This window comes from Dipodomys ordii, unplaced genomic scaffold, assembly GCF_000151885.1.
Source record: "Dipodomys ordii isolate 6190 unplaced genomic scaffold, Dord_2.0 Scaffold30, whole genome shotgun sequence".
Lineage (NCBI taxonomy): Eukaryota > Metazoa > Chordata > Mammalia > Rodentia > Heteromyidae > Dipodomys > Dipodomys ordii.
The window spans coordinates 11,417,515-11,434,151 of NW_012267246.1; the positions used below are offsets into that span (position 1 = coordinate 11,417,515).

General features: G+C 43.0%; 1 protein-coding gene across 1 annotated transcript in view; it reads right to left on the reverse strand.

Annotated features, from left to right (window-relative positions):
- Nucleotides 1-245: 245 nt before the first annotated feature.
- Nucleotides 246-16,637, reverse strand: part of Pld1 (phospholipase D1, phosphatidylcholine-specific) — a 140,495-nt gene continuing 124,103 nt past the window's right edge. Inside the window, exons 21-26 of the mRNA XM_013016155.1 lie at nucleotides 15,120-15,137; nucleotides 13,848-13,909; nucleotides 12,753-12,887; nucleotides 6,219-6,372; nucleotides 4,862-4,979; nucleotides 246-2,154 (exon numbers count right to left, since the gene is read on the reverse strand). Coding sequence (XP_012871609.1) covers nucleotides 1,930-2,154; nucleotides 4,862-4,979; nucleotides 6,219-6,372; nucleotides 12,753-12,887; nucleotides 13,848-13,909; nucleotides 15,120-15,137 — 712 coding nt within the window. The 3' untranslated portion in view covers nucleotides 246-1,929. The remainder of the gene's footprint in view (nucleotides 2,155-4,861; nucleotides 4,980-6,218; nucleotides 6,373-12,752; nucleotides 12,888-13,847; nucleotides 13,910-15,119; nucleotides 15,138-16,637) is intronic.

Here is a 16,637-nt window from a genome sequence, read left to right on the forward strand (position 1 = left end):
GAGTCATATTGGCTGAAAATATTTGGAAACAAATTGTTTTAAAATTTGGGCCTTGGTGACTCGTGACTGTAATCCTAGCTATTCAGGAGGCTGAGATCTAAGGATTGCAGTTTGAAGCCAGCTCAGGCAGAAAGAATCTGTGAGACTTTTCTCTCCCATTAACTGCAAAAAAGCTGGAAGTGGAGCTGTGGCTTAAGTGTGCTAGTCTTGGGCAAAAGAGCTCAGGAGTAGTCCAAGCCCTAAGTTCAAGCCCTAGTATAGACACAGGCACGGGCACAGGCATGGGCAAGCATATGCACACACAGAATTCCTTAAATATATATTTAGTACTTCATATGCAATCTCACCCTCTTTCAATGTAAAAATGTCTTATTTACAATAGCTATAGAAGTATGTTTCTCCTCCCATTGGTCACAAAATCTCACCCTATTTATACCTGGTCCTCTGGTTGTAAAGCCCTTTCTTGGGGTCTGACGCTGTCTCTTCTACTAACCGATACCACTGGCATGGAAGTCTGGCACATCTTTTCAACTGGAATATCAGCTCATAAAAACAGGGACTGGGAGATTGCGCTGAAGAAGAGCCTAAGGGAGATCCTGTCCTGGCCATCTCTCTCTGCGCACCATCACCACACCAGCACCACGTGTACCAGTCCCAAGCCTCTGGGGCACCCCCTGAGCTCTTCATGTGGTCAGAAGTCTGCTTAGTAAACTCAGACCTTTGGTCTATCAAAGGTACCTGCACATCCAGAAAGAGGAAATGGCTTTCCAGAATGGTTCATAGACTAGCACAATGGGATGAACCATGTGCACAATTTCTTCAGCTGCCCTGGTGGAATGTTGGGGCCTATTTTACCATGCAAGCAAAGGAGTACCTAGGTTCTAATCAATGACTTTGTTTTAAAGGGGAAATATCATGAGAAGGCTGTCAAATGGACTCATGCATTAAGTTGCTGGAAGTCATTAAGTATAGCTTTTCTTCAAAGACAAGTTGCATTCACTGCTTTGAGTCTGAAATGAAGAAATTCAAATTTCAATCAAGCCAGGAGCTAAGACTGCAAGGGAATCTGGGAGATGCTAAGGAGCTTTCTTATCTCGCTCAGACTCTCATGGACACCTAGGCAGTTTTGAAGGCTCCTGCTGAGATTTATCTGGTTACTACAATACACCCATATCCTACCCGAGGGTTTCCAATCTCATCAAGTGTGCTTAGTCATAAGCACTGATCTTGGCAGTGGCTTTGGCAACAGAGTGAAATCTGGCTTACGGGAGGTATGCTCCTTCCTGTCATTCTGTGGTATCCGGATGGCTATCCACATTATCACCAGGGCCTAGCCTGGCCTTCTGTGTAGTCTGCCCTGTCCCTGTACTATGTGAAAAGGAACACTGACCAAGTCATTGGTTGGGTGTGGACACTCCTGCGTAAGAACCAGCTGGACAAGGCCGCTCCATTATAACCTTAAGGAATCTTGAAAAAACCTTACAGCTTGTTTCACACAATGACAGCCCAAGCACTGTGAGTGTGGACTAGGAGACGAGTCGGATCCAGTAGAGGGTGGCTGTATACACGAGGGGCAGCGAAGAATGAGATGTAGGGAACCTGGACCCCAGTAACTGCTAGATCTTGGCTAGCAAAGGAGAAGGATTTTGGTATATATCATGGAATTTGCTCCTGTGGTTTAAATCATTGATTCTATACTACTACTAACAATAAAGTCCTTTTCATTGGGACAGGAATTGGAGTGGAAAATTCTATACTAATGAATTCTGGCCTCGCATGTGTATGACGGAGTCTTCCTCCGCCATTCCTAAGGATCCAGGAGTGCAACAGGTCTAGCTCTGGCTGTGTGGTCCCATGAAGCCTCTGTGTGTACTGTGTGTAATGCAGTCTTCAGAGCAGAAGTCCATGAGCAGCAACCATGCTTATGTCTTAGGTCCACACCTCCATGGGCACTATGGCCTCCTTAGTTCCAACAGGAGGCAGGAGGTTTTCTTCAGACAAGAAATAAAGGGGGAATTGGACCAAGAATCCGCGGATCTTCTTCAGTTCTTCCTCAGCTCGAAGGGGATCTTCCCTGGCTAGGATAGGCTTGCTTATGAAGTCCCGAAGCTGCATTAGATTGTGTACTTCATCATTAGGAAGGCACCGGAACACCTGGTGGGAACACAAACTGCAAAGTGAGTGATGAGTTTGAAAGCAAAAGCTTCATGCTGGTAAACCAAAGCTGGGCCTTATGAATCACATTGAGATCACGAGGAAGGTCAGCCTTTAGCCTTACTGTTCTTATCTACCCACAAAGCAACAGCTAGGTTTTTTTTTCCCCATTCCCCAAACCTGTGGATTCTTCTATCTAATCTACCACATAATAAAATCAAGCTACTGGTAAGGGATTTCACTGTTGTTACTCCATGCTGAGGTGAATCTAGGGAATATCAATTATCCCAAGATCTCATTGGATGTACATCCCAGATAATGTCAACAATTATCAACATGTAACACAATGCTGACTGAAAACAAATCTCAGACATCACAACAATTCACTGCTGTATATTCAACATGGATGTTTTAAAAATAAGGACATGTATGTTTATGATACTATCTTCAGACCTAAGAAAATTAATTCCACAATGTCACTTAAGTTATATCTTAGGTTCAGAATTATTCTTTAGTCCCAAATGTCTTTTACATAATAGTTCCCCTCAAATATATCTCAAAGAAGACTAGCACACGGCATTTGTAAACTATTTTAAAAGAGTCTATGTACACAATCTAGTTGATCATAGCCTGAGTCCTTAATATGAAATAAAGCAATGGAGAGAGTTGTCATGTGTGATTAAGAAAGATGAAATCTTGCTCTGGAATTCAAGTCATAGGGAAGAACAGAGTCTACCCAACTTGTTGTAAATAGTCAACAAATTGAGAGGAGAAAAAGAGCCTGGCGGGGCAATCAGGGCAAAGGCCCCCTTCCCTAGAGGGTCGGTGTGCCTCGCCATGGCCTTGAGCGGTCCTGCGTGCAGACCCTTAGACATCACATTATCATGGCCTCCTACTGTCGTGTATGGAGGCCTTGGGCATTATGTCATGGCCCATTGCATCTGGAAGACTTGCACATGAACAAAGGGCACGCAGAAGTGTGCTCCAGAACAGGCAACCAATCAGAAGGGCTCATGGAGAGCTCATGCAGGCAGGGTGGAGCCTCTGATTGGGCCTGGGGACTGCTATGGCCTAGTGGTTTTCCAATGTCTTGATAGTCACATAGCTCTCACCCTGAGACACTTATGAACCCCTGCAGAACACACCCCAGGTAACACCTTTGCTTGAGGGAGGCACCCTTCCTGTCCAGTGGGAGCTCTGCTTGTATTTTTTGTCAGTAAGTCTGTGGCATTTTACTTCTTCAGTGCTAGTAGCCTCATTCTTCGAGAACATTGAGGCAGCCGACCGAATCTAGGTGTTGCTGTTGTTCAGTAGCAGAATCTCAGCTTGATGATTTTCTGTCTTGGGATACTGGCTACTTTAGGTGATAAGTTCCCGTCAGACACTGCTTATCTCCTGTACATTCCATATCGTAACCAATGGCTACAACTTACCAGGCGATGTATCTGCTATGAATTAAATGAAGCTGGGCTTAAACAACTTTTCTAAAATTAGGGATGTCCAACCGAGGACATTTAAAAACTTCACCAAGAAAAGGATATTATTTAGAATGTGTTTATGTGCCAAATATATTTATTAGCTTATCTTTTTATCATCACTACTCTGACGAATATCCCCCAATCTTTAGAGAGAAAAGGAAGGCTTGAGACTATGTAGAGTTGTATCACCAGCCAGTGGGTGACAAAATTCAAACTCAGTTCTGACATATTTGGATCCGAGTAGTTCTCTTCTCTTCATTGTTAAACATGATGATCGCGATGAGGTTCCTGACTCAGATGAGGGGACAGGGTGCCACTAAAGTCTCTTCTACTTTATAACCCATGATTCTTTTTGATCTTTGCTTTTTTAATAATTTTTATTTTTTCTTGTGATTATAAAGGTGATGTATGGTAGGGTTACAGTTGCATAAAGTCAGGTAATGAGTCCATTTCTTTTTGGGACAATGTCAGCAGCTCCTTCGCTCTGTTCCCCCCACCTCTCCTATCCCCGGTCCCTACCCACATGGGTATGGTTCATTTTCCATATAAGGTCAATCAAGTGAGGACCACTGGATCTTTGCTTTTTGATGTCTGGAAAGACATCTTTACAACCTGGATATATGCTAGTACTTTTGTTGTTTTGTGTTGGTCCTAGGGCTTGAACTCAGGGCCTGGGTGCTGTCCCTGAGCATTTTTGCTCAAGGTTAATATTCTACCACTTGAACCATACCTCAACTTCCAGATTTTTTTGTGCAAAATTGGAGATAAGAGCTTGATGGGGACTTTCTTGTCTAGGCTGGCTTTAAACCACAATCCTCAGATCTCAGCCTCCTGAGCTAGGATTACAGATCTGAGCCACGAGTGCCTGGCTTATATCTTTTATACTCATTAAGAATATTCAGGGCGGGCATTGAAAGTCCATGTCTAAAATCCTAACTACTCACAAGGTTGAGATATGAAGATCATAGTTCAAAGCCAGCCCAGGAAGAAAAGTCTGTGAGACTCATATCTAAATTAACAACAAAAAGCTGTAAGAAGAGATGTGACTCAAGTGGTAAGGCACCAGCTTTGAATGAAAAAGCTTACGCCTGAGTTCAAGCTCCAGTAGTGGCAAAACAAGACAAAAACATTCTGCAGAAATGAAATGCAGAAATAACAATATGATTTTCTCTTGTGCATGGGGAGATTTAATTTTTAAAAAGGAGAAAGGAGAAATAGGCAAAGCTCACCTTATCATACACTGTAGCATTTCGAGCTGCTGTTGAGACCCACACATCCTTGAAGAATTTGTCACTCACTGGGTCCTGGATGTCCTCACTTGGGTCAGAAAGGTAGCCCAGGACAACCCTGAAATAGAAGGAACCTCCAGACTGAGTGCCAAAGAAGTTGCTGCCTGTATTGTTTCTAGTGGTGACAGTAAGTCAGGCATTCAGTCACAGGAGTCCTGGAGGGAACAGAATCAAAAGAAGCTGCAAACTCACATGTGCAAATATGGCTGCTGGATGGAGCACAGACTGGGGTAGGGGGGTGAATGAGGGCTGACACAGGAGACACAGCAGTCACTGTGGTGAGGCCGAGGGTGGCTGTGGCCTGGTGGTGGGAGGAACAAAGACAGAGCCGGCTTTTACATCTGGAGAGGGCTCAGGAGAGGAGAAGTGGCAGCCCAGGTGACTGACAGAGCTAGGTCCTGAGCAGCTGGAGGGATGCTGCTGCCATTAGCTGGGAGTGGGGAGAAGAGCCGGAAGTCAGTTCTCAGTCTGCTGAGACCTCCATGATGCACCCACCACATCAAGCTTGCTTGGGTGGTGACATGGATTGGGAGCGGAGGGGAGAAGGAGAGGCTGGAGAGGGAAATCTGCAGAAACCACAGGCTTTACTGAGGAACTACTACGAGCAGGAGAGGCCTGCTTCAGGTAAGGGCACCCAGCAAGGCCAGAGGTGGCCAGAGGATGGACTATTTTATTTCCACTTAGGTAAGCATGCCAAGCAAACTGTCAAATTCAGATCATGGTTCAAAGCCAGCCTGGCCTGGGTAGAAGAATCTGTAAGACTCCGTCTCCAATTAACTGGCAAAAGGCCAAACTAGAGGCATTTCATAGCTCAAGTGGTAGAATGCCAGGCATGAGCAAAGAAAGTTGAGCAGGTGTGAGGCTCTGAGTTCCAGATCTGGTACTTATACTAATAATAATGATCATTATCATACTAACTCAAACAAAACCTGCAAACGTACAGGTTTCCACATTTATATCTGTCACCAGTAGACACTGATGAACTTTTAGTAATTCCTGTTGCATCCTGTGCCACTGAATCCGTTCAACTTTTAAAAATAAGCTGACTTTTAAATGCTTAAATGTGTTCATATGCTTTGGCCTGGTCTTAAATCAATTAATATATTTTAAATGCTGGTTTGTCTGATTGTACATAAAACTAAAGGGCTATGAAAATAAAACGGCGATGTGCACATGTGTGGAGTGATTTTGCACTGGGCATACGGCCTGCACTAGGGAACACTGCTATCCCAGCATCCAATCTGGCTGCCAGGGCAGGAGGCGCCCTGGGAGAGAGACTCAGCACTGGAGAGCTGACCTGAAGCATTGCAGGCGAAGCCCATGGGCGAAGCAGCCAGCCTGGTACTCTTTCCCATCCATCACAGCAGGGATCGTCTCTGTGTCCTGCACCATGATCGCCATCTCACTGTCGCGCTTCCCCAGCATGCTGCGGTCGTTGATGTTAGCGGAGCCTGAGGAGACAGCGACGCTGAACACGCTCTGTGACAGAGGCAGATGCCTGCCACGTTCATCCAATTCTGCACCAAGAAAACCCTTCCCGTAGCTGGCCCTGGTGGCTCATGCCTGTAGTACTAACTACCTCAGGAGGCTGAAATCTGAGGATGGCGATTCAAAAATCAGTTCAGGCAAAAATGTCTGTGAGACTCTTATCTCCAGTTAACTGCCAAAGAGCCAGGCGTGGGGCTGTGGCTCAAGTAGGAGAATACCAGCTTTAAGTGAAAAAGCATGTGAGAGTATGAGGCCATGAATTCAAGCCTCCGACAGGCACAACAATTTATGACAAAAAAAAAATCAAACTTAGTTCAGGTTCTCTAGGGAAGATCGCCTTAGGCATGAGACCAATCTTGATCAATCGAAACCAGACAAGATAATTGCATTATTTAGGTCAGTGACTAGTTTAGGATTGGAACTTGAAGGGTTCTAGCATCCTGAAAGTCTCCCAGGGGCTTCTGAGAAAGTTTATTTTTATAAAGTTTGTAGAGGATTAGAAGAAATGGATGTATCTGAACTTTGGGTAACTGACTTGAAAGGTTGTGTGAGGACACGATTCTTGGAGCTTCTGCAGTCATTTTGCAACCCTGAGGGAACAAATAGACAAGCTAAGCCCATCTCTACCTTTTTTGTTGATTAATTTAAGAGTCCCTTGGATTTGTCTGCTTAGGCTGGCTTTGAACCGCGATCCTCAGATCTCAGCCTCCTGTGGAGCTATGATTACAGGCGTGAGCCACCAGTGCCTGGCTCCATTTCACACACTTCTATTTAAGTTTTCTACTTTGTGTCATAAAGGAGTGTGTTACAACCTTAAAGCACTTCAAGACAACTTTAGACCTAAGATTCAGGCTGCATAGACTTTAGCTGTCATATTATGAATGTCAAAATGAGAGAGCCTTGCATTAGTTCAGTCTGAGTGCACTGCCCACTTTGGCTGGGTGTTTAGAACCCAGGCCTCGGCTCTGTGGATCTCATGTTTTATTCATGGCCGAATCTCCCTATGGGGTTTTGCAATGGATTAAGGAATGTTAGAAATAATCCTTTCACTTAGTCAACAGGATACACTTCATTTCTACTAGAACATAGTCTTGTTCGATTTAGAAGACATATAAAAACTGGCCTTGGTGTGTGCTAAGATTCCAGGAGAAAGCTAGATTGATCACAGACTTCATGAGCAACAGGGCTATTCAAAATCACAGGTAATCAGAGCTACATGTAAAAGAGATTTGGGTTGTTAGACAATAAATGTTTCCTTATGAGGAAAAAATGAGGACATACTAGCATAATTTTTCTAGTTAGAAAAATTAATCCCAAATTAATTTAATCTCCTAGTTTGTGTCAATATTGGGTCTTGAACTTGGCCTGAATGCTGTGCCCTAGCTGTTTTGTTTAAAGCTGGTGTTCTACCACTTGAGCCACAGCTCCACTTCTGGCTTTTTGCTAATTAACTAGAGATAAGAATCTCTCAGATTTGTCTCCCAGGCTGGCTTTGAAGTATGATCCTCAGATCTCAGCCTCTTGATTAGCTAGGATTACTGGAGAGAATCATCAACACCTGGCTAACCTTTTTAAAGCCTTTGAATAGTTAACTATAAACAGAGTTTGGTTTTGTTGTTATTTAGAGGTACTAGGGTTTGAATTTAGGGCTTTTCACTCATTGGACAGGCGCTCTGCAACTTGAGCCATGAGCCTAGTTCTTTGGTAGGGTTATTTTTCAGGCAGGGTCTTACAGTTCTACATGGGTCAGCCTTGGAGCCTGGTTCTTCTACCTCGGGAAAACTTTACCATCTCTACCAATGGAGTTGATGGTACCATGCCCATGGTGCCACAGACCCATGCCACCACACCTGGCTTGTTTATTGAGATGGGGGTGGGGGATTTCAACTTTTTGCCCAGGCTGGTCTCAAAGCATGATTTTCCATTCTCCACATCCTAAGCATCTGGAATTACAGATGTGTGACACCAGGTCTGACGAACCCTGATGAAAGTTTTCTCCATCAGGATTGTTTATAGACAAATAAAAGAAAAAGAATTGCTAGCTTTACAGTGTACCAAAGAACAATTGATCCAATTTTTTTTGTTTGTTCTTCAGAAAAACTTTAGTATGATCATTATGGCAGCGGTTCTTCAACAAATCAAGTTTTTTCTTTTATGCTGTGGATTCTTTACATTTTATGACAAGTGGATTTTTAGGAACTTTACATTTTTTCACACTGTCTTAAAAAGGCAAATGTTCTTGAGCAACTATTTTCTCTTTGCCCCAATGGACCTGGGGTCCACCAGCTCTCTGCTTCCCACTGTAGCTGGGATTACAGGTGTGAGCTACTAGGCCTGACTTCCGTAAAATATTTTTGAGACTAAGCCACTGGAGTAAGACGAAAGGAACATAAAAAGACAAAAAGTAACCATAAGGAGAAGGAAAAAGTAAGAAGGAGGAAGAGAGTGAATGAGGATTGCCAGAGTACCTTACATATGTATATGAAAACACAGCAATAAAACCTGTTGAAATTGTTTTAAAAGTGGGTTTGGGAGATGGCGTTCACTGACTGGAGGAATGGGTTGAAGGGGTATATACATTGCATGCAAGTGTGGAAAGGCCATAATTAAACCACTGTCCCCCTTCTTCAACTAATGGATGTTAATAAAAACTTCAGAAGGAGAAGCAGGGAGGCAGGAGGAGGGAAGGGAGGAAGGAGGAGGAGCTGAGACTGAACAGGAACTAGGAGGGAAAAATCACTAGAACACTAGCAACTGAATCAGCTGTTGGAGAATGTTCAGGCTTGCCATCTTTCTCAGATGTGAAATGAGACATACTGCCTCTATGAGCACTGGCGTGTGAGTCTAGAAGGTGTCTGGCTTTTGTAAAGCCGTGGCCGGGGAGGACGCCTCATGTGAGCCCGCAGAGAACTGACCCCTTGGATTGAAGGCTGACTCACCGCAGCCTCCTTGCTCGGGCCACAGAATGCCGGCAGCACGGCAAAGTCCCCCAGAGACCATGCATCTGACTGATTTGGAAGTCACGGCCCAGTTAAGAGACATAAATACTCCTGGAGGAAGACCTCTCCATGAGCTCCCATCTTCTGACTGCTTTCTAGAAGCTTCTAGCTCATCTCCTCCATGTTCAGTCTTCCCTCTCAAAATTGGTCTCCCCTGGCCTGCCTCACGTGCCTCCTCTGCACGGTTTCAGAATTCATCTAGTCTTTAGACAAAGTTTCTGGCCTCAAGGAGAGAGTTCCTTTCTTTCATGGGGCAACATCCTCCCATCCACATCTGGCCCTGGTGACCTTCCCAGCCTCAACTGTTCTCTGAGAACTTTACCCATGGATCTCAGTGCTGGGACCAGAAACAGAGCTCCTAGATCAGAGCATCCTCAAAAATTGTTTGTTCTTCTGAGTTGCCATGGAGATTTAAAGAAAAAAAAGAACTTGGATTTTTCTGGGGGAAAATCTATTCTTTTGGGCACAATGTTCTCACAAAAGAATAAAAGAGAGCCTGGCACTGGTGGCTCATGCCTGTGATCCTAACTACTCAGGAGGCTGAGATCTGAGGATTGTGGTTCAAAGCCAACCTGGGCAGGAAAGTCCATGAGACTTGTATCTCCAATTAACCACCAGAAAAGCAGGAGTAGAGCTGTGGCTCAGAGTGGTAGAACACTAGCCTTGAGCAAAAAGTGCTCAGGGACAGCGCCCAGGCCCTGAGTTCAAGCCTCATGACAGATTAAAAAAAAAAAGAATAAAAAAGAAAGTAAAAAATCAAAGCCCAAGAAAATCAAAACTAGGAAAAGTGTACGAGTAAGGGTCAGGGTGTGGGGGAGACCAAGGGAGAGAAGGAGACAATGAAGGGGGGGGGGAATGCAGTCAGGAATTCGTTGTATACCACAAGATTAGGAAAAAACAAGTGGAGGGTGGACTGAAGGAGGCTGAGAATATTGAAGGGAGCTCCTTTGTCCAATTAGGTAAAGATAATTAAAAAACAATTTTAAAGAAAGAAAGTCAGCCCTGAGGACCAGCAAGAAGGACCTCTCCCTTCACAGCTCCACTATTCTTTTCTTTAGTTTCAACAGACATGATAAAGAATCTGTGCAAAACCAATCAATTATTTCCAGCCTAAATAAACTTCAGCCTTCAAGGGCTTGGAGACCTTTCTAGAAAAGGAAATAATTAGAAAATTCAACAGATCTGTTCAGAAGCAGAGCTTCACATTTACATTTTATGTGAAGGAAGACTGGCTCAAGGTGAAAATGACCTTTCAAGGGCAAATATTTTTACATCTGTCCTTTTAATTCAAGAGGGACTGACTGAATTTTACTTGGCTCTGTTTATGTTTATCAATTCAACAAACATCAATCATTTTCTCTTCCGCCTGCAACTGCCAAATTTTAATATGAAAATATTCTGAGGATGGCTTTTGAAGAAAAACAAAGCCAGAATACCTTAGGGGAAATGAAAGAAGCCAATGTATTGAGAAGAGAAGGAGAAATAAAGCTCTAAAGAGCAATAGATCAATGCCAATAGATCAATGCCGGGCACCAACGTTCATACTATCGTTCTAGCTACTTAGGAGGCTAAGATATGGAGGATCAGGTTCAAAGCCAGCCAGGGCAAAAAAGTCTCAGTGACTCCATCTCTAATTAATTGGCCAGAAGCTGAGCTGGAGGCATACTCAAGTGGTAGAGCATCAGCTCTGAGCAAGAAAGACAAGTGACAGCAAGCCATCTTGAGTTCCAAACTGGGGTGTGTATATGTACGTATGTATATATATGCATGTATGTTTGTAAGTATGCCCACATGCACATATACCATGATTTCTATATTTTCTGCTTTAGAACTATGCTTGTAATTACCTTCTGCTAAGACAGCATCATTACTATTATTACAGACGAGACTTTTCTTTTCTCAGAGGAAATGGAAAAGGCGTATTCACTGCCAGAAAATTTCCAAACACTTCATGACATTGAAGAAGGGGGGATTATCTGACAGTAGCTGAGAAACTATCCATTACTTAGAGCAGATGAGCAGAATTCCTGCTGGTGGACAACACGCATCCAGTGACATGCCCTTACCCTGGCCTCAAGTCAGTAATGGAGCTACTTACTCATACTCTGTTACATTCTGGCCTTCCTGTGCTCATGAACGTAACATTAAGAGGCAGAAACAATTCCCAGCTTGTGCAATGAAGCCTTTAGTGTATATAAAATGGGAGTGAGGCTGCACCGCCACCTCGCTGACCAAGTGGCTGCAATCTGGGTGGAACTTATGAGCAGTACCTGACTCAGCCAGTGGCCAGAGGCCGAGGCATGTCCTTGACCAGAAAGACTGCTGACCTTACTGCAGGGGACAGCACTTCATTCAGTGTGCACCCCTCCTTCTCCCTTCCTCCTCATCTCTCCCCCACACCAACTCAGCTGGCTGGTGCCTTCTGTTTACTGACTCCCAAAACACAGACATTAGGGAAATGTATGCAGTAGCTACAGGCAGCAATATCTTAATATCCTTCTGACTTTGGTTTATATAACTTCAGATCTATGGGAATGGCTGGGTGGATACCAACACCTGAAAATTCCTACAAGTTATTCATTAGAATATTTTTTTTACTGAGGCTGATATGACACTGTTGAACCATGCCTCCAGCCCTGGTTTTTTTTTACAGGTTACTTCCTGTCCAGGTATGTCCTGAACCTCAACCCACCTATTCTCAGCTTCCTGGAGTCACTGGAGTCACAGGTGGGTACCACCCCATCCAACCTAATCTCTCCATGAAGACAAAGTCTCACTGACTTTTCTGCCCAGGCTGGTCTGGGACTGTGATGCTCCCAATCTCAGTCTCCCAAGTAGCTGAAAAGGACTGCACATACCACTGGGCCCAGCAGTAAGTTGAGACCTTTTCTGCCCAAGTTAGCTGTGATCCTTCAATACTCAGCCTCTCAAGTAGTTAGGATGACAGGCGCAGCCACCAGTACCTGGCCACTCTTTCATGACACATTTTCTTGTCCACTTTCACACCCTCCAACTTAGAAACCTAGCCACTTACATTAAAAATAAAAATAAAGGAGCAATAAAGAATTAGCGAATCAAGCAGATTGTTAAGACTGTCATCCTAAGCCACTGCGTGTGAACAGCTTCATGTGCACAGGGTTCATCTCACTGCTCTGCATCACCGATGCTTTCTGCCTAAAATTGGATTCAAAAGGATGTTAAGACAAAATGACTGCTTCAGGAACACTTCAGGGATAATACCCCTGTAGTTCTCTCAACTGCAAAGAAGCATGGAAGAATAAGGAGGAGGAGGCATGGCTTGGGTTATGACTGCTGCCAAGGACCACACCCATAGACTGACTTACCAATAATGACCGTGTTATCGTCAGCGATAAGAAGCTTGCTGTGGACGTAGATAAGCTCGGTGACTAGATTTCCCTCAAGCTGGGCATGTGTTCTAAGACCACAGAATGAAATGTAATTTATCCACTGATTACCAACTGCAAAATTAAAAAAGAAACCATTAACATCAATATGACCACGCTCAGCAGAGACACATTCAATAAAGATTTCTGAAACAAACCAGTTACACAGGCTGCTGAGAAATACTGATGCATCATATATATATATATATATATATATATATACACACACACTAACACACACATATATATATATGATGTAGGTATGTATACACACATATACACATATAGAAAGAGAGGGGAACACACACACATACACAGTGGAAGTAGCAGTTAAATTTTACTGCTGTTGGGCAAATAAAAATGTTGCCAGGATTAAATGCCTTCCCCATCTAGATGATTAAAATGAAGAAATGAAAGACTCCTCACTACATTGAGTCTGGAAATTTCTTGTAGATCAAAGTCCTGTTCTCTTATCCATAGGTAGAGGCCATTCGGGTGGCAATAAATAGGTCCATTCTATAGCATGCCAACTCCCTGGCCTGAGTGTTATGAGATTTTATAACCTCTCCCACAGAGCAGTTATCCTAGATAAGCCAAGTCTGATATTTAGGACAAATGGAGTGGAACCAAACTGCCACAGCATAGTAATAACAGAGTATAAGTCTTTAATTTCTCCGAAGCATACTAATACAACCAATGGAAATTCACCATCCAGTCACTGAACTTCCTGTTTATTACAGATGTTTTCTATCATGGTGTTGATGTTAATCAGTATTTCTATGGAGCTTGGATATTTTGGAAAGAAATTTATTCATAGGTTGCACACAGATTCTTCCACTGACAGATAACTTCCATTATGTAGATGAGCAATCTTATATAGCTATTTATGATCCAAGTGGATGGGTATGTGTACACAAACACACACACACACACACAAGCACACAGACACAGACAGACAGACAGACACACACACACACACACACACACACATCCACCCTCCAATAACCAGGAAGCAAGACTCCATATTATCACAACTCCTCCACACCAAGAAATGTACTAGTGCATGCTGAGTATAAGGCATTTCTGTTCTTAAAGTACTACTTTAGTCTTAAGTTTCATGTAAATGGCATGGACATAGGCAAGACATCAATGTCACACTGGAATGTTTCTTTAAGTATCACCCCTTTTAAAACTAGCCTGTCAAATGCAACACTGAGCCCATTATGAAAGAATCTACCATGTACTTTGGGTGGAAAGAACAGAAAGAAAAATAGAGAATCAATTCTTTAGACTGTTGGGGGAAAAAAGTTCTAGACAGGCACTGGGAGCTGATGCCTGTATCCTAGTTACTCAGGAGGCTTAAATCTGAGGACTGCAGTTCAAAGCCAGCCTGAGCAGGAACGTCTGTGAAACTCTTATCTCCAATTAACCACTAAAAAGCCAGAAGTGGCACTGTGGCCCAACTGTTAGAGCATTAGCCTTGAGCAAAAGAAGCTCAGGACAGTGCTTAGGCCCTAAGTTCATGATCGAGGACGGGCACAAAAAAAAAAAGTTCTGTGTATAATAGTAAGTAGAAAGCTGGCAGTTTTAACTTGGGTTATGAGAAGGAGGTATCTCTGGGGACAAAAATATAGAAACCCAGGCACATATAGCAACATCAGCAAGAAGCAATAGTTGGGGGTAATATCTGAACTCCATCATGAGGATATGAGACTCTGGAGACTTCCATAGATCCCAGGACAAAGCTGAGATCACCAAGGGTGGATGTGCACTTCCAAAGAAGGCCGAGGGTGTGGCTCAAGTGGTTGAGTGACTACCTATCGAGCACAAGGTGCTGAGTTCAAATCCTACTACCACCAAAAAATAAAAGAAGACAAGTTCAACATACCAAACTCTTCATTTTATAATGAAGTATTTGCAAAGGATACCAAATTTTATTACTTAAGAAATTACAGTACTTGATATGCATGCAGTTTTTTATCTTTTTTTTTTTTTTGTCATTTGTGGAGTTTGAACTCTGGGCCTGGGCGCTGTCCCTCAGCTCTTCAGCTAAAGACAGGTACTCTACCACTTGAGTCACAGCGCCACTTCTGGTTTTCTGGTAGTTTATTGGAGATAAGAGTCTCACGGAGTTTCCTGCTTGGGCTGGCTTTGTACTGCAGTCCTCAGATCTCAGCCTCCTGAGTAGCTAGGATTACAGGTGTGAGCCACCAGTGCCCGACCAGTTTTGAATCTTGACTGAATACCTCTCCATTTCATATTAAATTATACTGTCTTGACTCTAGTGCCATCATCTACAAGAATTACAAAAATGGTAAAGAAATGCTTTAAACTAAACATCAAACCTCAAATACCAGATAATGATATACCCATGGCTGCTAGATTTCTTTCCAGGAATTTTAATATATTCACAGCAGTAGTTTTGTTGTTCTAAATAATTGAAACAGTAGATCATTATATTTCTCTATCTAATTAGAGATTAGCGAGTTCATGATTTCTAAAAGCCAGGACATATTAACAAAAACAAAAGTAGCAATCCAGTTTGCTTCCAAGAGGGAATATTGTAATTAATCTTTTCTCTGTATGTCTAGAATATGAACATTTTCCTACTGAGATTCCTTATTTTGCTTATTCCCAAGGTACTTGGAAATCCTTGTCACAAATAGGCTTACCATCAAGATTCCCTCTTGTGTTAAAACTCCAGCTTATTCTCCCTGAATAACAGGCAGGACAAAGGTTCAGAGCCAATGCTTTATATGATGCCCAGGACATTTCTTTAATTGTTGAGAAATGAAACAATCAGCTTATTTTGATTTTTTAAATTCTCTTATAACTATGTTTTTGCATTTTTATGAGCCACTGCCAGTCAGCAATGGACAAGTTTCACAATTGTATGTTATCAATCTTTCTGTTCTAGAAAAGATAGAATTAGGAAATAAGAGATTGACATGGTAAATCTCTACCCACATACAGTCACATCCATCACGTAGAAAGTGTTTGCTATTACTGATCATATGTGCACAGGTCTGATGTCTAAAGTTGTTGTCTAAAGTTGCATAAGTGGGACCAGTCATGAGGGAGAACTCATGCGTATACAGCATCAATGGGTGTGTGTATAAAATATACATACAGTGAAAGCCCAAGTCATTATTTGTAAAGCTTACTCATCAGTTAAAGAAAATCACAAAACTTATAAATTTAAGCCAAAATTTGTAGCATGAAACTCCCAGTTTTAGAATATACATGGCTGGAGTGCTTACATACATACATAGCTTAGTGCTTGCCTAGCAGTAAGTACAAGGCCCTGGGTTATAATGCTAGTTCTGCAAAATAAAAAAATGAACTCTACAGTTGAGTAGCTGATTGGTTTTTTGCATTCTCTCTCTCTCTCTCTCTGTAGGTGCACGTGTGCACATGCCTTCTTCAGGATATTCTAGTTACAAGATCACATCATCTGCAAAGAAATAAGGCCAGAGAAACTCTAGGCCAGTTATTTTGTATTAAATAAAAATAGTAATGAGTGGGGGCTGGGAAGGTGGCTCAGTGATAGAGTGCTTGCCTTGCATGCCTGAGGCCCTGGGTTCGATTCCTCAGCCCCACATAAGCAAAAAGGAGAAAGCCAGAAGTGGCGCTGTGGCTCAAGTGGTAGAGCGCTAGCCTTGGGCTGAAGAGCTGAGGGACAGCACCTAGACCCAGAGTTCAAGGCCCCACGACTGGATCCCCCCCCAAAAAAAATAGTAATGAGGGCCAAGAGCTGGTGGCTCACACCTGTAATTCTAGCTATTCAGGAAGCTGAGATCTGGAGGTCACGGTTCAAAACCAACC